Genomic DNA, 27,174 nt, shown 5'->3' on the forward strand with positions numbered 1-27,174 from the left:
CCGTGACTGATCGTCACTCACTGACCACAGACCAGGGATGGGCAACTTTGATGGGGGTGGGGGATGCAAAAAATATGAACACATCACGAGGGGCCACAGTTTGTTTTAAAGCTAGTTTTCTGCAATTCTACACATTTTGCCATGGGGCGGAGAGAATATTAAACAATTTGTATAAGATTAAACATTTGTATAAAATTAGTTATGTCTTTACAGTTAATTCCATGCAATTATACTAATTTTGCCATGGGGCAGAAAGGAAAATGTGTGGTTTTACAGCTAATTTCCTGCCATTCTACACATTTTGCCATAGGGTGGTAAGAAATGTTTGCTGTTTTTAATATGATATGAGGGAGACTAACAAAATCAATGGTTGATTACTACAAAATGTAGATAGTCTATCGGCCAGCTAACTTACCAATCTAAAAAATGTTAGCCGACATGGGCTAATTGAGTGATTATCAGTCACCGATAAAAAACTGTTGGGGGAGGGGGATTTACCCGAGGGCCTTCAAAAGGGGGGCTGCTAGTTGCCCATCCTTGCCACAGAACAAGCTGCCAGAGCCAGTTAGGACCACAACAGATCTTCTCTGTAAATACACAGCTGTTCCGCCACAGGGTCCGATGTGTTATCACCTCATGCAGGCCTCTCTCTGTTGTGGTGACTCAGTAGTAATGTTACTATAGTTGACACTACAGAGTAACAGCTTGGCAACAACGCCTTATCGGAAACAGACAGCATACCACAGGGTCCGATTACCCTTCATCACTTCCTATAGGCTTTTCTCTCAATGTTGTGGAGACTCTCTCAGTAGCAGAACAAGTATTAGTGTTACAGTGTAACAGCTTAGCAACACACTCGAGCTAAAATGACCTCAAGGCTCCATCTGTTCTGGGTCCCTGATAAGAGTCTGATAGGTTTACCGAGGCCAAGTGTGGTGATTTGATTAGGCCTACCTACTGTTTGTTTTTGTTGCTGTCCCTGACATTGGCATCTCCAGGCACGTACTACCTCAACTTGGCGTCTGTGTATGACGTAGCCTCCTGTAAGACTTGTCTTGATTATGAGATTAAGTAGGACGACCAACATTCTGGCCATTCTCCCTTACTGACTTAACCCTAACCCCCATCCATAATATTAACAGTTCCTACGTGAATCATATTTGAGCCACTTCCTGACAGGTGTTAGTGTGACATTACACAGAACACACATTTCTTCTAGGGCAGCATGTTGTCATAATGAAGGGAGTCACTAGGAGACTGCGGGACATTAAAGGAAAGCCATCTTTTGGTATTTGTTTCATTAACCCATTATTGAATGCATCATACCGGCTGTATTTGTGTATTTTGAAAATTACACATCTTGAACACTTGATTGCTGACATGCAAAATATATTTGGACTAAATCAAACAAACTGCTGACTAATGAAACTAACTGGAGATGTCATGTTAATGTAAGGATAGACCAATTCATCATGTCAGAGTTCTGCTCTCTCACTAACACCAGCCTTGGTGAGGTTGTTCTTAGCGAAATGTTACATTAAAACTTTCTAGAAGGGATGATGGATTGCCTACTTGCAGCTTACTCTAGGTGTGGTTGGTGTGCTTGTTATTACCTGGTCCTTTCAGTGGGTAGCCGTGGCAGTGGTCCTTGAGAACAATGTGTAGCATTGGGTACTCAATCACAAGTTTGAACTTCAAGTTTTCCTTCAGGGTCTTTGCCACATCCAGCTCTTGATACCTAAACAAAAAAACAAAATGTTACTACATTGCAACCACCAGAAGCTATAGCAGCCAGCAGGCCCTTCCAGGTGAACAAAACATGGCCGCTGCTCATTGTTGACATTCTCTCTCCACACAGGTTTTGACACAGCGCATGTCAAAATTGACTTTTCATAGCAGGTTAGGATAATTAGGTTAAGGTTAGGAAAAGGGCTAGGGTTAGCCAAAATAAAATAAACACATCTGCTCTAGCTGTAGAATCCTTCTATGACTTCATTGCTGAGGCTTGGTCTATCTTTCGAGGAGGAGGATTGATGGGGATAGGAGTCATGGTTTGGCACAGTAAAACTCCACAGTGCTGACTCTCATCCCTCCTCATGGAGAATGGAAACTACTGACTTAACCCGATTCAAATACATCTCACCAAAAGTACTGCGGCCCTTGAAGCTCCTCGTGTTTCACTCTTTTTGCGATTACATCAGTAGTGCCTGAGCAATCCTGTCGTGTTAGGGAAGATGGCGCCGACAAGATGCACAAGATGGCACCGACAGAGATGGTCGCCTCGCTTCTAGTCCTTAGGAAACTATGCAGTATTTCTTTTTTTTTCTATATTATTTCTTACATTGTTAGCCAAGAAAATCTTAAGCGTCATTACATACAGCCAGGAAGAACTATTGGATATCAGAGCGATGTCAACTTACCAACATTACGACTAGGAATACGACTTTCCCGAAGCGGATCCTTGTTTGCGCCACCACCCAGCATTGGATCTGATTCCAGAGGCCGACCCAAAACAACTTAGCCGCAGAAGAGGTAGACGGAGCCTCCTCCTGGTCAGACTTGTGTGCACACCACCTACCGCTTCTGAGGATATTACTCGCCAATGTCCAGTCTCTAGATAACAAGTTAGACGAAATAAGGGCAAGGGTTGCCTTCCAGAGAGACATCCGGGATTGTAACATTCTCTGTTTCACGGAAACATGGCTCTCTCGGGATATGTTGTCGGAGTCGGTACAGCCACCGGGATTCTTTATGCGTCGCACCAACAGAAATAAACATCTCTTTGGAAAGAGGAAGGGCAGGGGTGTATGCTTCCTGATTAACGACTCACGGTGTAATCGTAACATACAGGAACTCAAGTTTTTGTTCACCTGACCTAGAATTCCTTACAAATGCCGACCATATTACCTCCCAAGAGAATTCTCGTCGGTTATTATCACAGCCGTGTATATCCCTCAAGCCGATACCACGACGGCACTCAAGGAACTTCACTGGACTCTATGTAAACTGGAAACTATATCATGAGGCGGCATTTATTGTAACTGGGGATTTTAACCTCTCTAGGCTAGGCGGGACGAATTCGTCCCACCTACGTAACAGCCACTGCTATCCTGTGGCGCGATTTTCAAAACCTTAAAAATCCTATTACTTCAATTTCTCAAACATATGACTATTTTACAGCCATTTAAAGACAAGACTCTCGTTAATCTAACCACACTGTCCGATTTCAAAAAGGCTTTACAACGAAAGCAAAACATTAGATTATGTCAGCAGAGTACCAAGCCAGAAATAATCAGACACCCATTTTTCAAGCCAGCATATAATGTCACCAAAACCCAGAAGACAGCTAAATGCAGCACTCACCTTTGATGATCTTCATCAGATGACAACCCTAGGACATTATGTTATACAATACATGCATGTTTTGTTCAATCAATTTCATATTTATATCAAAAACCAGCTTTTTACATTAGCATGTGACGTTCAGAACTAGCATACCCCCCGCAAACTTCCGGGGAATTCGCTAACATTTTACTAAATTACTCACGATAAACGTTCACAAAAAGCATAACAATTATTTTAAGAATTATAGATACAGACCTCCTCTATGCACTCGATATGTCCGATTTTAAAATAGCTTTTTGGTGAAAGCACATTTTGCAATATTCTAAGTACATAGCCCAGGCATCACGGGCTCGCTATTTAGACACCTGGCAAGTTTAGCACTCACCATAATCATATTTACTATTATAAAAGTTTGATTACCTTTTGTTGTCTTCGTCAGAATACACACCCAGGACTGCTACTTCAATAACAAATGTTGGTTTGGTCCAAAATAATCCATCGTTATATCCGAATAGCGGCGTTTTGTTCGATGCGTTCCAGACACTATCCGAAATAGTAAAGAAGTGTCGCGCGCATGGCGCAATTCGTGACAATAAAATTCTAAGTATTCCATTACCGTACTTCGAAGCATGTCAACCGCTGTTTAAAATCAATTTTTACGACATTTTTCTCGTAGAAAAGCGATAATATTCCGACAGGGAATCTCCTTTTCGGCAAACAGAGGAAAAAATCCCAAAGGCGGGGGCGGTCGGGGTCACGCGCATAAGCCAGTGTCCCTTGATCGGCCACTTGAGAAAGGCGATAATGTGTTTCAGCCTGGGGCTGGAATGACGACATTCTGTTTTTTCCCGGGCTCTGAGCGCCTATGGACGACGTGGGAAGTGTCACGTTAGAGCAGAGATCCTTAGTAAATGATAGAGATGGAAAACAAGTTCAAAAAATGGTCAGACAGGCCACTTCCTGTAAAGGAATCTCTCAGGTTTTGACCTGCCATTTGAGTTCTGTTATACTCACAGACACCATTCAAACAGTTTTAGAAAATTTAGGGTGTTTTCTATCCATATGTAATAAGTATATGCATATTCTAGTTACTGGGTAGGAGTGGTAACCAGATTAAATCGGGTATGTTTTTTATCCAGCCGTGTCAATACTGCCCCCTATCCTAAACAGGTTAACAAAGCAAATCTGAGAACAAGGCTACCTAAATTCTATCAGCATATTGATTGTAGCACTCGTGCGGGCAATACACTGGATGACAGCTACTCTAACTTCTGTGATGCATACAAGGCCCTCCCTTCGGCAAATCTGACCACGACTCCATTTTGCTCCTACCGTCCTATAGGCAGAAACCAAACAGGATGTACCCGTGAAAAGTACTATACAACGGAGGTTTGACCAATCAGATTCCACGCTTCAAGATTGTTTTGATCACACGGACTGGGATATGTTCTGGGCAACCTTCAAGAATAACATCAATTTATATGCTGACTCGGTGAGTGAGTTTATAAGGAAGTGCATTGGAGATGCTGCACCCACTACGACTATTAAAACCTACCCTAACTAGAACCTAACCCATCTGCGCTAATGCAGATGGCTGCATTAGCGCAAAACTGAAGGCACGAACCACTGCATTTAACCATGGCCGAATATAAACAGTGTAGTTATTCCCTCCGCAAGGCAATCAAACAAGCGAAATGTCTGTATAGGGACAAAGTGGAGTCACAATTCAAAGGCTCAGACACAAGAGGTATGTGGCAGGGTCTACAGGCAATTACGGATTACAAAAAGAAAACCAGCCACGTCACGGACACCGACGTCTTGCTTTCAGACAAACTAAACACCTTTGCTCGCTTTGAGGATAATACAGCGCCACCGATGGGGCCTAATATCAAGGACTGAGGGCCCCCCCCCCCCCCTCTCCTCCATGGCCGACATTTAAAATGTCTTACTCGCGTGTTAACCCTTGCAAGGCTGGCGGCCCAGACGGCATCCCTAGCCACGTCATCAGAGCTTGCACAGACCAGCTGGCTGCTGTTCCCACATGCTTTACGATGGCCACCATTGTTCTTGGGTACAGAAAGGCAAAGATAACTGAACTAAATGACCACTGCCCCGTGGCACTCACATCTGTCATCATGAAGTGCTTTGAGAGGACTACTCAAGGATCATATCACCACCTTACCTGCCACCCTAGACCCACTTTAATTTGCATACCGGCCCAATAGGTCCACATACGATGCAATCGCCATCACACTGCCCTATCTCATCTGGACAAGAGGAATAACTATGTAAGAATGCTGTTCATTGACTACAACTCAGCAATCAACACCTTAGAACCCTCCAATGTCATCATTAAGGTTGAGGCCCTGGGTCTCAACCCCACCCTGTGCAATTGGGTCCTGGACTTGACGGTACGCCCCCCAGGTGGTGAAGGTAAGAAACAAAATCTCCACTTCGCTGATCCTCAACACTGGGGCCACACAAGGGTGTGTGCTCAGCCCCCTCCTGTACTCCCTGTTCACCCATGACTGCGTGGCCATGCACACCTCCAACTCAATCATCAAGTTTGCAGATGACAACAGTAGTGAGCTTGATTACCAACAACGTCGAGACAGCATACAGGGAGGTGGTGAGGGGCCTGGGAGTGTGGTGCCAGGAAAACAACCTCTCACTCAACATCAACAAAATAAAGGAGATGATGGTGGACTTCAAGAAACAGAAGAGGGAGGGAGCACCCCCCATCCACATCGACGGGACTGCAGTGGAAAGTTCCTTGGTGTACACATCACGGACAAACTGAAATGGTCCACCCACACAGACATTGTGGTGATGAAGGCACAATAGCGCCTCTTCAACCTCAGGAGGCTGAAGAAATTTGGTTTTGCACCCAAAACCATCAAACTTTTGCAGATGCACAATTGAGAGCATCCTGTCGGGCTGCACCGCCCTCAACCGCAAGGCTCTCCAGAGGGTGGTGAGGTCTGCACAACGCATCACTGGGGGCAAACTACCTGCCCTCCATGATATCAACAGCACCTGATGTCAGAGGAAGGCCAAAAACATAATCAAGGACAACCACCCGAGCCACTGCCTGTTCACCCCGCTACCATCCAGAAGGTGAGGTCAGTACAGGTGCATCAAAGCTGGGACTGAGAGACAGAAGCTGTTTTTCAATCTCAAGGCCATCAAACTGTTAAACAGCCATCACTAACAGAGGCTGCTGCCTACATACAGACTCAAAACCATTGGCAACTTTAATAAATGGATCACTAGTCACTTTAATAATGTTAACATATCTTGCATTACTCATCTCATATGTATATACTGTATTCTACACCATCTATTGCATCTTGCCTATGGCGCTCGGTCATCTCTCATCCATATATTTATATGTACATATTCCTATTCCATCCCTTTACCTTAGGGGGGTGTGTGTGTGTGTGTGTGTGTGTGTGTGTGTGTGTATTAGGTTGTTGGGGAATTGTTAGATTACTTGTAAAATATTACTGCACTGTCGGAACTATAAGCACAAGCATTTCGCTACACTCACAGTAACATCTGCTAACAATGTGTGTGACCAATAAAATTTGATTTGACGGTAATAGATCATGCTAAACGGTTAGCAGTCCTATGGAGTGACATGGTTTGCCTCTAGGCTCAACCATTTCACCCCATCCAGCATACCCTGTCATCACCAATAACCTAGACATGATATAGGCCTAACTCTAATATACACTACATGACCAAAAGTATGTGAACACTCTTTCCAAAATCATGGGCATTAATATGAAATTGGTTCCCCCTTATTTATTTTCTGCTATAACAGCCCACACCCTTCTGGGAAGGCTTTCCACTAGATGTTGCAACATTGCTGCGGGGACTTGCTTCTATTCAACCACAAGGGCATTAGTGAGGTTGGGCAATTAGGCCTGGTTTGCAGTCCACGTTCCAATTCATCCCAAAGGTGTTAGATGGGGTTGGGGTCAGGGCTCTGTGCAGGCCAGTCACGTTCTTCCACAACGATCTCGACAAACCATTTCTATATGGACTTCGATTTGTGCACTGAGCATTGTCATGCTGAAACTGTTGCCACAAAGTTGGAAGCACAGAATCATCTAGAATGTCCTTGTATGCTGTAACGTTAAGATCTCCCTTCACTGGAACTAAGGGGCCTAGCCCGAACCATGAAAAACAGCCCCAGACCATTATTGCTTCTCCACCAAACTTTACAGTTGGCACTAAGTATTGGGCATCCGCTAAAGCCAGATTTGTCCGTCGGACTGCCAGATGGTGAAGCGTGATTTATCACTCCTGAGAACACGGTTCCACTGCTCCAGGGTCCAATGGTGGTGAGCTTCACACTACTCCAGCCGACGCTTGGCATAGCACTTGGCCATGGAAACTCATTTCATGAAGCTCCCGTCAAACAGTTCTTGTGCTGACGTTCCTTCCAGAGGCAACCGAGGACAAACTTTTTACGCGCTACACGCTTCAGCGGTCCCATTTTATGAGCTTGTGTGGCCTACCACGTCGCAGCTGAGCCGTTGTTGCTCCTAGATGTCTCCACTTAACAATAACAGCACTTACAGTTGACCTGGGCAGCTCTAGCAGAGCACAAATTTGACTTACGGCCTTGTTGGAAAGGTGGCATCCAATGACAGCGCCATGTTGAAAGTCACTGAGGTCTCCAGTAAGGCCATTCTACTGCCAAAGTTTGTTTATGGAGATTGCATGGCTGTGTGCTCAATTATTATATTTTTTTAAGCCGAATCCACTAATTTGAAGGGGTGTCCACATACTTTTGTATATATCTCTCAAATCCCTTCAATACTCCTGCAAGCAAAACAGACAGGGTAACATACGTAACGCTTGCTTTGCACACACATCCCCACACGCCAAACCAATCCAAGAGCTGGGATGCAACATGACAGTTACAGGTTTTTACTATGGTGCTTCAGGTTGGTTCCAAGAAAGCCTACTAAAATCTCTGAGGTGGGAGAGGATCTCTAGTCAACAACATCTGTTGGCATTTCCTGCTGCGGCTGGATCAGGAAGAGAGACTCGGAGGGAGGGAGGGAGAGAAAGTGATCGAGAGACGAGGAGGGAGCTGCAACTCATACTCCTGTCAGTTGGCAAATCTACAAAACATCTCTTGTAAGAGGCAAATAAACCTCAGAATCCAGACAGACTTCCTCTGGGAAATGTGGCGGTTGTGTGTTCTGCATGTACATGCATGTGTCTCTAAGAGCCATCACCACCAGAAGAGCGAGAATACACTCACAGTTTACTGTTGGGTTCTGTAGAAGTTCCAGGGGGTTCCCATTATTTTCCAACAACAGCTACCTAACTATTATTACTGAAGGATGAGTAGGTAGCTACAGCATTTGGCCAGGAAGGATGAGAGAAGTGAGATATGGTCAGGACCACAGCCAAATAACTGACGCTGGAGTGGGCGTTACTAGCCCAAGGGACTTTTGTCCGAGAGAAGATGAACTGTGCTCAGAATCTTCTTGAATGATGTTAAATTCTAGAACTTTCTGCGCAAATACAAAATAGAATGAGTCCTGAGCTGAGTGAGTCCAGTTGTTTGATCAGGAGTTACTTCAGAGGGAATTTCTTTGTTGTAATTTAGAGGGTGGGGGTTTTAAACCAGAGAAAGGAGGTAGACATTCACAATACCGATATAGCTGTAAAATACAGTGGGGCAAAAAAGTATTTAGTCAGCCACCAATTGTGCAAGTTCTCCCACTTAAAAAGATGAGAGAGGCCTAACAGGCTCTAACATTCACAACAGGTTCTCTTATCTAAGCTAAGAGGATCCAAACCACAAAGGGATCCAAACCACAGCCACCTTACTTACGTAATCTAGAGGAATATCGATACAAAATCAGAGCGCTTCAGTTCAGGTTATAAGAGAGGAAGCAGCAAACCACAGCTATGTGCAGGTGGCTGCTTTACCAGACTGGTTGCGTCTGTGGTTACGTCCTTTAGTTAAGATTCTTTTTATCATTACCCAGCTGTATTAATAACACAAAACATTTGCCATAGCACTACCAAGAGACTGAATACAAGCATGTGCTAAGCAAAGAGAAACAGAAGGGGATATTTAAGAGAGCTGAGGGAGAGAGACACGGTTTTAGGAAGGCGTCAGCACTCTTCAGTTCGGCTGGAGCCTATCCGAACTCGGCTAACCTCCCTAAAAAAGAACTGCATAAAGGGAGTTGTCTCATTGAATGAAAGACTATTGAAGAATCCCTATTGTTGACCAATCACAGACAAAGGGAAGTAGACTTCGGATCAGATCTTCTGCTTGCCTCAGAAGAAAAAAGGTAACCGAACAGCTGAAAAAACCCTCACCAAGATGTCACAAAATGTCGTCATAATATACAGTGCCTTCAGGAAGGTATTCAGATCCCTTGACTTTTTCCACATTTCGCTACGTTAGTGTAATTCTAAAACATATTAAATAAAAAAATCCTTCGCAATCTACACACAATACTCCGTAACGACAGAGAAAACAGCTTGAGAATTTTTTGCTAATTAAAAAAAAAATATTTACATAAGTATTCAGACCCTTTGTTATGAGACTCGAAATTGAAATTGACCAAGAACCCGATGGTCACTCTGACAGAGCTCTAGAATTCCTCTGTGGAGATGGGAGAACTTTTCAGAAGGGCAACAATCTGAGCAGCACTCCACCAATCAGGCCTTTATGGTAGAGTGGCCAGACGGAAGCCACTCTTCAGTAAAAGGCACATGACAGCCCGCTTGGAGTTGGCCAAAAGGCACCTAAAGACTCTCAGACCATGAGAAACAAGATTCTCTGGTAGGATGAAACCAAGATTGAACTCTGGCCGGAATGCCAAGGGTCACATCTGGATGAAACCTGGCACCATCCCTATGGTGAAGCATGGTGATGTCAGCATCATGCTGTGGGTGTGTTTTTCAGTGGCAGGGACTGGGAGACTAGTCAGGATCGAGGCAAAGATGAATGGAGCAAAGTACAGAGAGATCATCTGATGAAAACCGGCTCCAGAGTGCTCAGGACCTCAAACTGGGGCAAAGGTTCACCTTTCAAAAGGACAATGACTTTAAGCACACAGTGGCTTCTCTGAATGTCCTTGAGTGGCCGGGCCAGAGCCCTGACTTGAACCCGATCAAACTGTAATCGCTGCCAAAGGTGCTTCACAATGGCTGTAAAAACTGCCAAAGGTGCTTCAACAAAGTACTGAGTAAAGGGTCTGAATACTTACGTAAATGTGATTTTAGTTATTTTTTCATACATTTGCAAAAATTTCTAAAAACCTGCTTCTGCTTTGTCATTATGGGGTACTGTGTGTAGATTGATGAGGGGAAAAAAACTATTTAATCAATTTTAGAATAAGGCTGTAACCTAACAAAATGTGGATAAAGTCAGGGGTCCGAATACTTTCCGAAGGCACTGTATGCACAAACTATAACGAACTGTTGCGGCTAGGAAGCATGCGGACGCCTTAAGGAGAGGGTTGGAACATCATACCACAGATGTGTGAGGAGAGAGCGTAGTCGTTGGGATAACTAAAGGAACGTTACAGCTGCCTGCGATTTAAGGGGCTCAGACCATCTCCAGGGGAGAAAACAGACGATAAACCACCACCACTACCCTTTCCCCCTCACTGTCTTCTGCAGAGTGTGTGTTTGATATTTTAAACTAGGCAGCATTTCTCCTTGTCAGGCTGGCCAGCCCAGCTGCTCATTGGGTCTCTGCTCTACTCTGCAGCAAGCTGACTGAGGGAAGGACATCCTCTGGATCCAAACGAGTGGAATGAATCAGAAATAAAAGTCAACATTTCAAAAAGGTATTAAATAAATATCCAGCCCGAGGGGTAGGGCTTTTTTTTTACCCCCCCTTTTCTCATCCCTACATCTCCCGTACGGACTCGGGAGAAGTAAAGGTCGAGAGCCATACGTCCTCCGAAACACAACCGCACTGCTTCTTGACACAATGCCCACTTAACCCGGAAGCCAGCCACACCAATGTGTCAGAGGAAACACTGTGCACCTGGTGACTGTCAGTGTGCACTGCGCCGGGACTGCCACAGGAATCGCTAGTGAGCGATGGGACAAAGGACATCCCTGCCGGCCAAACCCTCCCCTAACCCGGACGACGCTGGGCCAATTGTGTACCGCCCCATTGGTCTCCCGGTCGCGGCCGGCTGCGACAGAGCCTGGACTCGAACCAGGATCTCCAGTGGCACAGCTAGCACTGCTATGCAGTGTCTTAGACCACTGCGCCACTCGGGAGGCCAGGGTTAGGGCTATTGACGCTCGGGCTGCTTCTCTTCAAGTAAGATGTTTACTGGTTACACAGCTATATTAAGTACAGGAGCAGCCATTTATTTGATTCATACTTGATATTCCGGCAGACATTTTGTAAGAAATTCAACACAGGAGCAGGATGACCCGGGGCCAACTATGGACTGTACTGTTCTGTCCAAATCCAACGGCTTAAACCTAAACCAAACCCAGCCCACCTAAAGGTAGCCAGTGCTCTATGAACCCCAACTTAAAAAAGATACATTCTACAACATTTACAGTACATGTTGATCTCGTCGACCATTGCATGCATAGATCCAAATGTGAAGAGTGCTTACATTTCTCCAGCCCCATCCTTCAGCTTTAATCCAAAAACCTTTTGCCCTTCCCTCAAAACAAGGGAGGTGGTCTGAATCTCTCATTTAAAGACCATTGCTCCCTTCGGTCTCAACGTAGACTTTGATCTGAAGCCATTCTTGTTATTGTGATTATGCTATTGTAAATGTTTGTAGGCTTATGTAGCCAAATTGTATCTATGATCGTATGCATTTATGTTTTTTGTATGCTATTTTAATATATGAGAATTAACCAATGATATCAGGCCACACCCGGCCATGATTACAGACACCTGTGTCTTTTGACACTATATAAATGAGTCACCCCGCAGTGTTTCTCATTATACCCTGATGAAAACAGCTTGTCTGTTGAAACGTTGGACATAAATATTTTTGCATCTGAGCTCCTAGAGTGTGCGGCTCTCCTTTATTTTTTTTAAGTGTTCCACTCCGCTAGCACGCACCTCCCCTAAACAGGTGTTCCACTCCGCTAGCCAGCGCCTCCCCTAAACAGGTGTTCCACTCCGCTAGCCAGCGCCTCCCCTAAACAGGTGTTCCACTCCGCTAGCCAGCGCCTCCCCTAAACAGGTGTTCCACTCCGCTAGCCAGCGCCTCCCCTAAACAGGTGTTCCACTCCGCTAGCCAGCGCCTCCCCTAAACAGGTGTTCCACTCCGCTAGCCAGCGCCTCCCCTAAACAGGTGTTCCACTCCGCTAGCCAGCACCTCCCCTAAACAGGTGTTCCACTCCGCTAACCAGCGCCTCCCCTAAACAGGTGTTCTACTCCGCTAGCCAGCACCTCCCCTAAACAGGTGTTCCACTCCGCTAACCAGCGCCTCCCCTAAACAGGTGTTCCACTCCGCTAGCCAGCACCTCCCCTAAACAGGTGTTCCACTCCGCTAACCAGCGCCTCCCCTAAACAGGTGTTCTACTCCGCTAACCAGCGCCTCCCCTAAACAGGTGTTCCACTCCGCTAGCCAGCACCTCCCCTAAACAGGTGTTCCACTCCGCTAGCCAGCACCTCCCCTAAACAGGTGTTCTACTCCGCTAGCCAGCGCCTCCCCTAAACAGGTGTGCATTTCTTTCACCTCTAGGTGGTCTGAATCCGACAGCAATTTAAAGTGTAATATAGGTAAAACTAGCCATATTGTGCATCCAGTCCCAGCGAACAGAATTACATCATAACATGTAATCACAGGGTTGCATAGGAGGGATACACTGGGAGGCCCAGACATGCTTGGGATGCACTGACCGCCTTTTGGGAGCCCTTCAATAGGATGTGACCCCTGTCAGGAGCCCAGGGCCCCTCTTCATATTACAGTTATGGCTTGTTCCCTCCCCATTATACCCCGCTCTAGCCTCTGCCCTGTTATGCAACTGTACCTTGCTGATATTATGAGCCAATTCCACCTTGGCCACGGGAGAACTTGTCTGTCCTACTAAAACACCATAATGTTGATCATAAACACTAAGTAAAATAAAATTCTGCACGTAATGGTAGGCCATTATAGAGCCCTATACCAACGACCATTAATAGTGTGTGTGTGTGGGGGGGGGGCGGGGAGATGAGCTAATAGGGAAGTAAGAGTCACACCTCTGGTATTGTTCTCCTCCCTACTGTACTAGCTAGCGCTGTGTCGCGGGGTGGGCTAGCTGCTAGGGTAACGCAACATAACTCATTAGCACACTCAGCGTGTCGCTGATGTCAACCATAATGCTGACAGGGACACATTTGAAGTTTGCAACCCCTCTCCTACATCTTCCTGTGTATGTATCGTTAACAAGCAGTAAGGTTGGTGAGAGGACGTGGTGTTGATGGATATCTTCATTAGTCATAGCAGGGGGCAGGTCGCTGCTTTTCCTTTTCTGCTGCCAGCCAGCTGTTCCTCCCCCCTCTCATCTACACCCTGGCTGCATCCCAAATGATACCCTATTAGCTAAATGGGGCACTACTTTTAAACCAATGCCATTAGGGTTCTGGCCAAAAGCAGTGCACTATGTAGGGAAAAGGATGCCATTTAGTGCACACACATATTTAAGGATTGAGGTTACAGGACAACCCACAGCCCCACAGTTAATAGTGTGTGTCCTGACTGGACTAGTGGGCAACAAGGCCTCAAGGCTGGAGGAATCCACACACACCAGGGAAACAATTCAAGGGTGAAAATTCGTAGAAAATCCTGGGGTTTAACATGCCGTTTTCACTATGCGTACATAACCTGATGGGGATCTGATGCCCCTGGTCTGTGTATAGGGTAGGGAGTGTGTGTGAGACTTACTTTGTATCCAAATGAACAGAGAAAAGAGTCTGAGATGACTGACAAAGAGGAGCCTCCTGGGACACCCATCACTAACTAAGAACTAAAGCTTACTACACGCTCCGGGCAGACGCAAGACTCAAGAGTGCTGCAATGTCAATTTCGTTACAAAAGGGGCGGATCCTTGTAATACGCTCTGGCATTCAACATATTTTTACTTCCTGACAATTGAGACACGCTGTATCGTTCCTTCTGCAGCCATGGAGGCAGTGTTGTTGCTTGGTTCCTTGATCTGGTCTATAGGCTATTCATCAAAGCATTGATAACCAAATATAATCTCAGCGACTGTTCAAACAGTAAACCAAAACAACAAGAATCCACCCAAAAAGGTATTTGGTAATAACTAGTGATTCCAGGCTATCGTAGCCAGCCATGTGCTTTTTATCCATGACCAAAACATGTTCTATTTTTAGCTGCTATCAGAATGAATACACAAACACCATATCAAACCGGGATAAATGTTTTAGGTTACACCAGCAGGTATAAGAATATTTGCCAGGGCATATTTTTTCACCCATGATCAGATTTTCTTTTCACATGGAGATGTGGTAAGCTAAAAAGGCTACTAGATAGCCTCGTTAAAAAACATAAGCTAAAGACGACTAGCCAGGCTGCTACTAGCAAGGGAAGGTGACTTTTCCTTGCTTTCACAAAATACAAAAATAGAGATAACGTTGGCATCGCCCCCTTGTGAATGGGAGTGGGACCGGCGAGGATATCAGGTTACCAAAAGGTGTCCGCTACTTCCCCAAAAAATCCCACTCCTCCCATGTGCACACGCGTAGATCAACGTAGTGACGCTTGTGGTAAGTAACCTAAAGGACCATCTCAGGAGTGATATGGGGAGACTCACTGTCATGATGCTATTTGCGAAGAACAAGTACCTCCACATTAGAAGGGTAAGTAAGGGGGCTGGTGGATTTGTAGACTGAAGTTGTGGGGTCAGAGGCCACAGCAGGCTATGAGTGTAGAGGATCAACTTTCTCTATGACTAAGTGGAAATGGGTGACAGCCAAGGACTGGGCGAGGCAAATGGGTGCTATCAAAACCAGCACCATCCCCTTCCCACACAAAGCATGTCTGTGTCCAGATGATCAACGGCATTCCCAAAATGTGGAATCAACTGGAATTACAGCACAAAGAATTAGGCCGGGGGAAATGAAAATCTCTGCTTTCGCACTGCGTAGCTCAGCAGGAATTTACAAGGCGAGTGATGTCATGTTCATAAACCCATTAAGTCAATTTCATACATGCGGGATAAATCCGTCACGAGAGTGGCGAGGCCGGCGAAACAGGTGGAAACAGAACGGTCACATGGACAGAATGCCTAAGTGCTGACAGGATTCTGACAACACTTTTGATGAGATTACAAATCTTTGTGTTGAAATTTATTAGAACTTTGGTTGCTGGAACAATCTGATGAGACAATTAATTAATATCAACGGAATGGACAGTGCTGTTAATAGGAGAACTGAGGTCCAATTTGGGCACATTTAACATCAGTTTCCCAGACCCATATTAAGCTAAATTCTGGACCAAAAAAAAGCACTTTCAATGGAGATTCTCTTAGCGTTAGAGTCATTCGTACCTCACAGAGTTGGCCTTCCTGCCCTCAGCCTTCATGAAGACCCTGACGTGATCAAACGGGCTGTGGACGTACATCTTCAACCTGAAAGACAAATGAAAATGGGTTAGGGTTTGAGAAGATATCAAAATCAACTTTTATATAGATACACATACAGTAATACAGGGCTGTGGATAGGGTTTAGACGTGCACACATTTGCACTTATTTTCTTAAGAGGGGTCAACGAGAGGACACAAAACAAAGACTACTATGACAGAGGTTGTACTGACGTCTCGCTCCAGTCCAGCTACAGACTGGGACTCTCTCAGCTACAGACTGGGACTCTCTCAGCTACAGACTGGGACCCTCTCAGCTACAGACTGGGACCCTCTCAGCTACAGACTGGGACCCTCTCAGCTACAGGTGACTAACATGTGCTGCCTGAGCCTCCTATACACAGTCTACACTGGGAACCAATGAGGCCAAACTAAGCAAAGGTCACTTTCTTTTGATTGCCTTTTTCTGGCAAGCCGGTAATCTAAAATTAAATTAAAAGGAAACATTGTGTTTAGTTTATTATGTCGTTCAGTCGTCCCTTTTGCAAAACATTCCCACTGTGGGGACAAGTGTTAAAGCTCTCACTTCATTCCTTGTAAAGTCACTGTGAGCCTAGACCAAGCAGTGTGTCATCCATCGTACCAGTCAGGCCAGGGAAGGAAGGCAACACAAAGCTGGGAGGTGTCGTGGGCCAACAGTGACGTAGTGGCCTACACGGTGTGTATTCTATTTACTAACAACGAGCCAACCACCAGACAAGATTGATGGCATTCTGCTTCTTTGAGCAAACAAAAACATTTCTAGAGAATCCAGACAGTTATGGAATCGATGTGCATGATGCCAGTTAACCACAAGGAGCGTTGCAACATAATTGGCATGGAGGAATTGCTTGCGATGCCAGACTTCGTAGTCGTTTCCAACCAACGTGAGGATGATTTGCTATCAAGTATTGTATGGAAAGGGACGTCATTGTCCACAGTGAGTGTCTCACTCCATTTTATATGGCATATAGCTCATTGCATAATTTACCATTTCACTCTCCATCATAATAACATTAGCTTTCTCCCCCTGCACATTCTAATTGAATATACCTAGATATACCATAATTACAAGTGTGTGGACACCACTCAAATTAGTGGATTCGGCTATTTCAGCCACACTTGTTGCTGACGGGTGTATAAAAATCAAGCTCACTGCCATGCAATCTCCATAGTTAAACATCGGCAGTAGAATGGCCTTACTGAAGAGCTCAGTGACTTTCAACGTGGCACCGTCATAGGATGCCACCTTTCCAACAAGTCAGTCCCCAAATTTCTGCCCTTCTAGAGCTGCCCCGGTCAACTGTAAGTGCTGTTATTGTGAAGTGGAAACGTCTAAGAGCAACAACGTCTCAGCCGCGAAGTGGTAGGCCACAGAAGCTCACAGAACGGTACCGCCAGGTGCTAAAGCATTCAGCGCGTAAAAATCATCTGTGCTCGGTTGCAACACTCAACACCGAGTTGCAAACTACCACCGGGAGCAACATCAGCACAAGAACTGTTAGTCTGGAGCTTCATGAAATGGGTTTCGTTTCCATGGCCGAGCAGCCGCACACAAGCCTACGAACTTGATTGGCTTGCAGAGCCCTGACCTCAACCCCATTGAACACCTTTGGGATGAATTGGAACTCAGACTGTGAGCCAGGCCTAATCCCCCAACATCAGTGCCCGACCTCACTAATGCTCTTGTAGCTGAATGGAAACAAGTCCAATGTTCCAACATCTAGTGGAAAGCCTTCCCAGAAGAGTGGAGGCTGTTATAACAGCAAAGGGGGAACCAACTCCATAATAATGCACATGATTTTGGAACGAGAAGTTTGACGAGCATGTGTCCACATACTTTTGGTCATGTAGTGTATTTCATTTGGCAGACAACAGGAAAAGCTTTAAACTGCACGCTCGCTGTACTGAGGTACTACTGAGCTACTCACAGCTAAAATAAGTCCTTGGGGTTTGATCTACCAAATCCAATTTCATAGGGTTTCAGGGCATAAAACCACAAGAAATGTACAGCAACATCATGAAATAAAATACACATTTCCTTCAGCATACTTCTCACGGGGAAAAACCCCCTAACATAAATGCAATTATACACGCTCAACGTTATGCTGCCTGCAAGACAAATAGTCAAACGATAGTTTGGATTGGACTGGGGAACAGTAACAGAGGCTTAATGAATTCACCATGGGTGTTTAATCATTTCTATATCTGTCCGTTAATACAGTATGAGCCCTGTCGTACAGGGCTCCTTTATGGCAGACAGACTTGATTTACAGCTGGTCTGACTGCAGTAGGAGACAATCCCAAAACATTTGCATGTTATAGCAACTGTATAAATATTTACCGTGATACAGAGAGCAAGGTTGTCCCCATTGATAATGAAGACAACTTTAAGAAAATGTGATGACTTCTTGTCTTCAAGGACAAGATGTAGATACTGTAAATGAAATTGCAGCTTTTGTATGTCACACTGGCGATGTTTCACTTTCAGTCCCTGTTAGTGATCAGCATTTCAACAGCCGTTAACTGTAATTCACTGAAATCTAATTAGCTGTGTGTGCCCCACTCCTGCTGACTGTGGAACGTCAGAATGCAGTGTACTTAACACACTGCATGTGGCGTCAAGCAGTCAGGTTGTGTGTGTGTGTGTGTGTGTGTGTGCGTGCGTGCGTGCGTGCGTGTGTTGTAATGACATTTGTTTAGCCGTTTCAGGAGAAAACAGCAGGCAAGACAAGGGAAAAAGTAGGGCATCCAAACTGCCCATCTAACTGGTGTTGATTTCAGACTCCATTAACACATTGTTAACTTTCTATTCCTGATGTTGAGTAGACTACAGTGACCGACCAAAAACCACAACCTAATTTAATTTCTATATCTTAAAATATCTAATGAAACACCGTTAGACCATTATGTTGTTTGCATGTAGATTCCAGCTAGATTTGGGCCCTGGCTACAGCTCAGAGACATTCCTCTCTCTGGACCAGTCCATCTTGGTTTGCTCTGTTTCTAGCTTGCAAGACCACTTGATGGATCTTCAGCCATAGTCAACTATTGAACCTGGAGGACAGGTGAGGCGGTCGTTAGGCAGGCTCTGTTAGGGAGGAAAGAGAGCCAAAGAGCCAAACAACCAAACCAGGCAATCAGATCAGGAAGGCGTGGAAACTACTAGCTATCCAAATACTCTCCAACAGCAGTAGCTCAACCAATAGCCAACCATTTGTTAGGATTGTTTTGGACATTTTGGTTTAATTCAATTAGTAGATTATACAAGAGTGGTGTGTTCTTACTTTTGTCGTCTCACTGGCTCAGACTCTGTCGGGTGGATGTAGGGGGTGAGGATCTGTTTAAGTGTTTGGTCATCGGACACCCTGGAGAGAGATGGAGAGGAGAGGGTAAGAAAGGATTGACAGACAAAAAGAGAGTGAACAACCAACCAATCAAGTTCCAAGGAACCAACCATGAGTCAAACCGTGATGAAGATCGATGACGTTCTTTGTGTGGTTTTAATACAGAGGGCTAACGATCTACATCACCAATCATCCTCACCATTAGAAGACATGGGTGCTGAGTCAATCCTCTGGCAACACTAAAGTCACTATCCAAGGATCTGGATGTTTTCTATTGCAGGTTCCAACCCCTGGACTCTGACATCAACTGGTATTAACAGGGTTCCTAAAGACTGTTCTGGCAGAGATGCTACCGGACAAGTAGGCAGGCAGGCAGGCAGGCAGGCAGGCGCACGCACGCACACACACACCACTCACCTTCTCTCAGTGAACTCTGAGCTGCTCTGAGGGAACAGGAGCTGCAGGTGCCATAGGAAACGATTCTCCCTAAAGGACAAAACAGAAAGAGGGAGACATACGATAAATAACATTTTCAAAATCAGAAGTTGGTAGTGGTCTGCTTGCAGATACCAGCGCTTTGTCTCTGAGCTAAAACAATCTCTTTTGCATTCAAGAGACATAGAAAAAGTATTTAACCCCAATGTACGACTAATGCTGTGTATGTGTGTAGCTCGATGTGTGGGTTGAGTGTGAGTTGTCATGGGGATGACCATGGCATACACTGCATGACCAAAAGTATGTAGACCCTTTTATTGTCAAAAATCTCATTCCAAAATCATGGGCATTAATATGGAGTTGGTCCCCCTGTTACTGTTCGCCCTTTGCTGCTATAACAGCCTCCACTCTTCTGGGAAGGCTTTACACTAGATGTTGGAACATTTATGCGGGGACTTACTTCCATTCAGCCACAAGAGCATTATTGAGGTCGGACACTGGTGTTGGGCGATTAGACCTGGATCGCAATCCGCGTTCCAATTCATTGCAAAGGTGTTCAATGGGGTTGAGGTCAGGGCTCTGCAGGCCGATCGACAAACCCTTCCTGTATAGACCTCGCTTTATGCACGGAGGCATTGTCATGCTGAAACAGGAAAAGGCTTTCCCCAAACTGTTGCCACAAAGTGTGAAGCACAGAATCTTCTAGAATGTCATTGTATGCTGTAGCGTTAAGATTTCTCTTCCCTGGAACTAAGAGACCTAGCCCGAACCATGAAAAAAACAGCCCCAGACCATTATTCCTCCACCAAACTTTACAGTTGGCACTATGCATTCGGGCAGATAGCGTTGTCCTAGCATCCGTCAAACCCAGATTCGGTGTGATTCATTACTCCTGAGAACGCGTTTCCACTGCTCCAGCGTCCAATGGCAGCAAGCTTTACACCACTCCAGCAGACGCTTGGCATTGAGCATGAGGATCTTAGGCGTGTGCGTGGCTGCTCAGCCATGCAAACCAATTTCATAAAGCTCCCGACAAACAGTTCTTGTGCGGACGTTGCTTCCAGTTTGGAACTCGTAATGAGTGTTGCAACCGAGGACAGATGATTTTTATGTGTTACACATTTCAGCGGTCCCGTTCTGTGAACTTGCTCCTAGACGTTTCCACTTCATAATAAACAGCACTTACAGTTAACCGGGGCAGCTGTAGCAGGGCAGACATTTGACAAACTGACTTGTTGGAAAGGTCCTATGATGGTGCCACATTGAAAGCCACTGAGCTCTTCAGTAAGTACGTGTATACCCCCTTCAAATTGTTTGTCTAGGGAGATTGCATGGCTGTGTGCTAGATTTTATACACCGGTCAGCAACGGGTGTGGCTGAAATGGCAGAATCCACTAATTTGAAGCGGTGTACACAAACTTGTGTGTGTGCGCATATATATACACATGCTCAACACAACTCTGACCATAAAGATTGAGAGGACTCTAGGGCCCAAAAGCTCATGATACACTGGGTAGTTCGAGCCCTGAATGCTGATTGGCTGACAGCCGCGGTATACCATGGGTATGGTATACCATGTGTATGACAAAACATTTATTTTTACTGCCCTAATTACTTTGTTAACCAGTTTATAATAGCAATAAGGCACCTCGGATGTTTGTGGTATATGGCCAGTATACCACGGGTAAGGGCTGTATCCAGGCACTTAACCGTGGTATATTGGCCATATTCTACACCCCCTTGTGCCTTATTGCTTAATTATAGCATGGGCACTTTCACCATGTTTGACGACTTTCACCATTTTGAAGTAGTCAACTGGGTGGGACTATATGGGTTAAGGAAGAATCACATGATTTAATCTGGGTCATCAGGAGGGATCAGCCAATGAATTAAACTCAAAATAAAATTTGATTTGAAACATTCCATAACTGCAGGTGGCCATGAATCGCAAACCTTTCCTTTATACCCATTCAGACAAACACACTACAGGTGGCAGTACGCACCCTTTCAGTTTGTTTGCCAACTCAAAAGTAGTAAAATAATGGAGAATCCCTCCCTACCCAGGTCAAGTTGGGTTATATGAATTACCATGTCAGAGCATTTGTCCCAAGATTGATGCAGTCTGATCGCTGTCTGTGATCGCTGTCTGTCGAAGAAAGAATCCAAGGTGTGAAAGTTGTGGAGAAGACAATATTGAATGTGGTTTCTCTACGTCTATGGTCCTGAATCTCTGGGGTGCAAAACATTTAGCGACAGACACACACACACACACACACACACACACAGAGAGAGACAGAGACGGGGATAGTTGGAGGGTTGAAAAAAAAAAAGAGAAGTGTGCAGAACTGGCAGAACATCCAATGAAAATGTGCTTATGCGTTTCCACTTGATGTGGTCAGAAGGGGAGGTTGGGGGGCAAGCAGGCAGCAGTGGGGGTTGGTTGGGGAGGGTTTGAGGGGATTCCCTATGCAGGTGCAGAGCTATTCCATCCCCCTCTAGGCTGCTGAGGAATTTATGAGTGTTTGCTTGGGCTTGGCAGAGACTGGGCTTGGTGGAAGGGGGGGGGGGGGTGGTAAGTCAGAGGAGGAACACCAGGTGTTTGGGCATTGTTCTGCATTGACGGTGAAAGGAAACTATTTTATCTGATGGAAAAAGGGATGGGCCGGGCTGTGTAGGCGCGAGCATGCACCTCAGGCTGTGTCAGGATTGCATACCAGGAATATGTGGTATCATTCACTCACGGTCAGTCATAAAAGTGAAGATGGCACAGAGAAACTCAACAAGCATTTTCCATACAGACAAAAATGGGCAGATGGTGGAATGATGACATGTCAAGTTGAGTAAGACTAGCTTGTGTTTACATACTGCCTAACTGCCCAGTGAGAGCATGGCATAGGTCTTCTGTCTCACTGCTTTTCTGTCTGTCGGCCTGTCTCCGTCTGCAGTAATAAGTCAAGTTCATCAAGAAATGTTGAGTTGAAACCCCATTCAACTTGCATTCCTGCTTACCTTCCAGCCATGGTGTCTACGCAAGATGAATACCTATGTAAGAATGCTGTTCATTGACTACCACTCAACACCATAATACTCTCCAAGCTCATCATTAAGCTTGAGGCCCTGGGTATCAAACCCTCCCTGTGCAATTGGGTGCTGGACTTTGACGGACCACCCCCAGGTGATGAAGGAAGAAAACATCTCCACTTCGCTGATCCTCAACACTGGGGCCACACAAGGGTGTGTTCTCAGCCCTCTCCTGTACTCCCTGTTCACCAATGACTGCGTGGCCATGCACACCAACGCAATCATCAAGTTTGCAGACGACAACAGTAGAGGGCTTGATTACAAACAACGAGACAGCCTACAGGGAGGTGGTGAGGGCACTCGTAGTGTGGTGTCAGGAAAACAACCTCTCACTCAACAAGACAAAGGAGATGATCGTGGACTTCAGGAAACAGCAAAGGGAGCACCCCCTATCCACATCGACGGGACAGCAGTGGAAAAGGTGGAAAGTTAAGTTCCTCAGCATACACATCACGGACAAACTGAAATGGTCCACCCACACAGACAATGTGGTGAAGGCGCAACAGCGCCTCAACTTGGCTTGTCACCTAAAACCCTGACAAACTTTTACAGATACACAATTGATAGCATCCTGTTGGGCTGTATCACTGCCTGGTACAGCAACTGCACCGCCCAAAACAACAAGGCTCTACAGAGGGTGGTGCAGTCTGCACAACGCATCACAGAGGGCAAACTACCTGCCCTCCAGGACAACTACAGCACCCGATGTCACAGGAAGGCCAAAGAGATTGTCAAGGACAACAACCAACTAAGCCACTGCCTGTTCACCCTGCTACCATCCAGAAGGTGAGGTCAGTACAGGTGCATCAAAGCTGGGACTGAGACTGAAAAACAGCTTCTATCTCAAGGCCATCAGACTGTTAAACAGCCATCACTAACAGAGAGGCTGCTGCATACATAACATCATTGGCCACTTTAATAAACGGATCACTAGTCACTTTAATAATGTTTACATATCTTGCATTACTCATCTCATATGTATATACTGTATTTTATACCATCTTGACTATGCCGTTCTTCCATATATATGTACACGGTCTTATTCCATCCCTTTAGATGTGTGTATTAGGTAGATGTGGAATCGTTAGATTACTTGTTAGATATTACTGTACTATCGAACTAGAAACACAAGCATTTCGCTACACTCGCATTAACCCCTCTTGGGCAGGTGGGACGCTACTGTCCCACCCACGGTTCACACTATTCAACAGCCAGTGAAAAATCAGAGCGCCAAATTCAAAACAAAATGTCATAATTCAAAAGATCTCAAACATACGACTATTTTACACCATTTTAAAGATACACTTCTCCTTAATGGAACCACATTGTCCGATTTCAAAAAGGCTTTACGGCGAAAGCATAAAGTTAGATTATGTTAGGACAGGGACAACAAGAAAAACCACAGCCATTTCCAAGCAGGAGAGGGGTCACAAAAAACAGAAATTCAGCTAAAATTAAGCACTAACCTTTGACAATCTTCATCAGATGACACTCCTAGGACTCAATGTTAGACAATACATGTATGTTTTGTTCGATAAAGTTCATATTTATATCCAAAAACAGCATTTTACATTGGCGCGTGATGTTCAGAAAATATTTTGCCTCCAATACTGCTGGTGAATCAGCACAACAATTTACAAAAATACTCATCATAAACACTGATAAAATATTAAACTGTTATTCAAAGAATTATAGATAATCATCTCCTTTATGCAACCGCTGTGACAGATCTAAAAAAAGCTTCACGGGGAAAGCACACTTTGCAATAATCTGAGTACGGCGCTCCAAAAAAATACACCAGGCAATACAGATACCCGCCATTTGAGTCATCTAAAATCATAAATAGCATTATAAATATTCAATTACCCTTCATCAGAAGGCACTTCCAGGAATCCCAGGTCCACAATAAATGTTTTGTTCGATAAAGTCCATAAGTTATGTCCAAATACCTCCTTGTTGTTAGCGCGTTCAGTAAGCTACTCCAAATGTAGGAAGCGCGCCCAAAATGTCACGACGAAAAGTCAAAGAAAGTTATATTTACGTTTGTTGAAACATATCAAACGTTGTATAGCATCAATCTTTAGGGCCATTTTTAACATAAAACTTCAATAATATTCCAACCGGACTATTCCAATGTCTTGAAAAACTTTATGGAACACAGCTACCTCATCACGTGAACGCGCGCTACAAAACTCATGTCATTTTCTGAGTCACCAACTTCCCGGCCTTCTTGTTTGCTCTCTGTTCACTGCAAAAGCCTGAAACTAGGTTCTAAAGACTGTTGACATCTAGTGGAAGCCTTAGGAAGTGCAAAATGAACCCTAAGTCACTGCGTATTAGATAGGCAATGACTTAAAGACTACAAGCATCAGATTTCCCACTTCCTGGTTGGATTTTTCTCAGGTTTTTGCCTGCCATATGAGTTCTGTTATACTCACAGACATCATTCAAACAGTTTTAGAAACTTCAGGGTGTTTTCTATCCAAATCTACTAATAATATGCATATTCTAGTTCCTGGGCCAGAGTAGTAGGCCGTTTAATTTGGGTACGTTTTTCATCCGGCCGTGAAAATACTGCCCCCTACACAAGAGAGGTTAACATCTGCTAACCATGTGCTTGTGACCAATACAATCCACCTGCCCAACACTAACTCACACAAAAAAAATATAAAAAATAAACTGGCCGATAACTTCTAGTTGGACTCGTTGTTGCTAAGGCCAAATCCTGGTTCCAACAAATCTCTTGTTGCTTTCAACAACCCAGTGGGGAATGAGCTTGGAAGAAGGGGAATCAAAAAGCTGATTTCTGAATTCTGCAGCAGAACAGCTTGTGATCAGTGTGGTTTTGAAGCCTCTGGAAGTAATATTGTGTGCTCTACATTCATTATAATTCTTTTGCTTGTCTGGAGGACAAAATGTTGAACTCAAACAACCTGAAAACCTCAGAGCCCTGGAAATAACATGGCGTTTCAAATTGTGTGTGTGTAAATTACTAAAATGGTGTGTGCGCGAACACACACAGAGCCTAGTGCAGAAGTGGGCTCCTATCATTCGTAAGCAGGTCATCTCTCATCAGTCTCAAGTGGCCGGTCTTATTCTCTCCAGTCATATCACTGGGCAGCACTACAACAACACTTATCAAGCACAAACTTATGGCAACCACAGTTCCAAGGTCTCAGTGTCTACGTTCTGTTGCCATGACAAACTTTATTATTAAAAGGTTCTATATTTAGTACTGTATAACAAACAGCCTAACAACTGGCATCCATAATATGAAAACATATGGAAGCCTTGAGGCACTGATGCATAACAAATAACATTTCTACCAACGCAGTGACCTCACACTAATCATTTCTAAAGCGCTGAGATGGAGGGTAAATGCAGATAGAAGAATATTATACAACTGATAGAAGCCAGCATCAGTATGTGTGCCCAAACAAACTGCCAACAAGGATTCCTCCAACACAATATGTTTATCAAACACGTGGGTTGCAGTTAAACGAATGACCTAATGGCTGGCTCGATAGCTGGTTATCAGGCACCTATGAGCTGCTACACATGATGTGTATGGCTGCTATACCCCCTTGCATGAAATTGTTTAAGACTCTGGGGGAATGGGGAGGCAATGGCATTATGGGGTTCTAAATGCAGAAACATAGCCATCGCGGACAGAATATCATTGCATTGCCATTTCAGAAGGTGACTTTAGCTCCCACAAATAAAAGGGAAACTAGACACAGCACCAATTCTGATCAATTTGATGTTATTTTAATGAAAAAAAAGTAGTAAGAAAAAGTGCTTTTCTTTCAAAACAAGGATGTTTCGAAGTGACCAAACTTTTGAATGTGTGTATGTAACACACACAGAGTCCCCAACCAGAGCTCGTGCTCTGCCTAGAAGGCCAGCATCCCAGAATCACCTCTTCACTGTTGACGTTGAGACTGCGGGTACTATTTAATGAAGCTGCCAGTTGAGGACTTGTGAGGCATCTGTTTCTCAAACTAGACATACTAATGTGCTTGTCCTCTTGCTCAGTTGAGTGGGAGGCCCCGGTGCACCTTTCTATTCTGGTTCGAGCCAGTTTGCGCTGTTCTGTGAAGGAAGTAGTACACAGCTTTGTATGAGGTCTTCAGTTTTCTGGCAATTTCTCGCATGGAATAGCCTTCATTTCCCAGAATAAGAATAGATTGACGAGTTTCAGGAGAAAGGTCTTTGTTTCTGGCCATTTTGAGCCTGTAATCTAACCCACAAGTGCTGATGCTCCAGATACTCAACTAGTCTGAAGGCAGAGAGTTTTATTGCTTCTTTAAAATCAGCACAGGTTTTCAGCTGTGCTAACAATTGCAAAAGGGTTTTCTAA

General features: G+C 44.8%; 1 protein-coding gene across 1 annotated transcript in view; it reads right to left on the bottom strand.

Annotated features, from left to right (window-relative positions):
* znhit6 (zinc finger HIT-type containing 6) overlaps positions 1-27,174 on the bottom strand; it is a 40,711-nt gene that overhangs the window by 3,041 nt on the left and 10,496 nt on the right. The window contains exons 6-9 of the mRNA XM_014123374.1: positions 19,716-19,784; positions 19,239-19,319; positions 15,880-15,960; positions 1,614-1,738 (exon numbers count right to left, since the gene is read on the bottom strand). Coding sequence (XP_013978849.1) covers positions 1,614-1,738; positions 15,880-15,960; positions 19,239-19,319; positions 19,716-19,784 — 356 coding nt within the window. The remainder of the gene's footprint in view (positions 1-1,613; positions 1,739-15,879; positions 15,961-19,238; positions 19,320-19,715; positions 19,785-27,174) is intronic.

The sequence above is a fragment of the Salmo salar genome, chromosome ssa10 (assembly GCF_905237065.1).
Source record: "Salmo salar chromosome ssa10, Ssal_v3.1, whole genome shotgun sequence".
NCBI classification, from domain to species: Eukaryota; Metazoa; Chordata; class Actinopteri; order Salmoniformes; family Salmonidae; genus Salmo; species Salmo salar.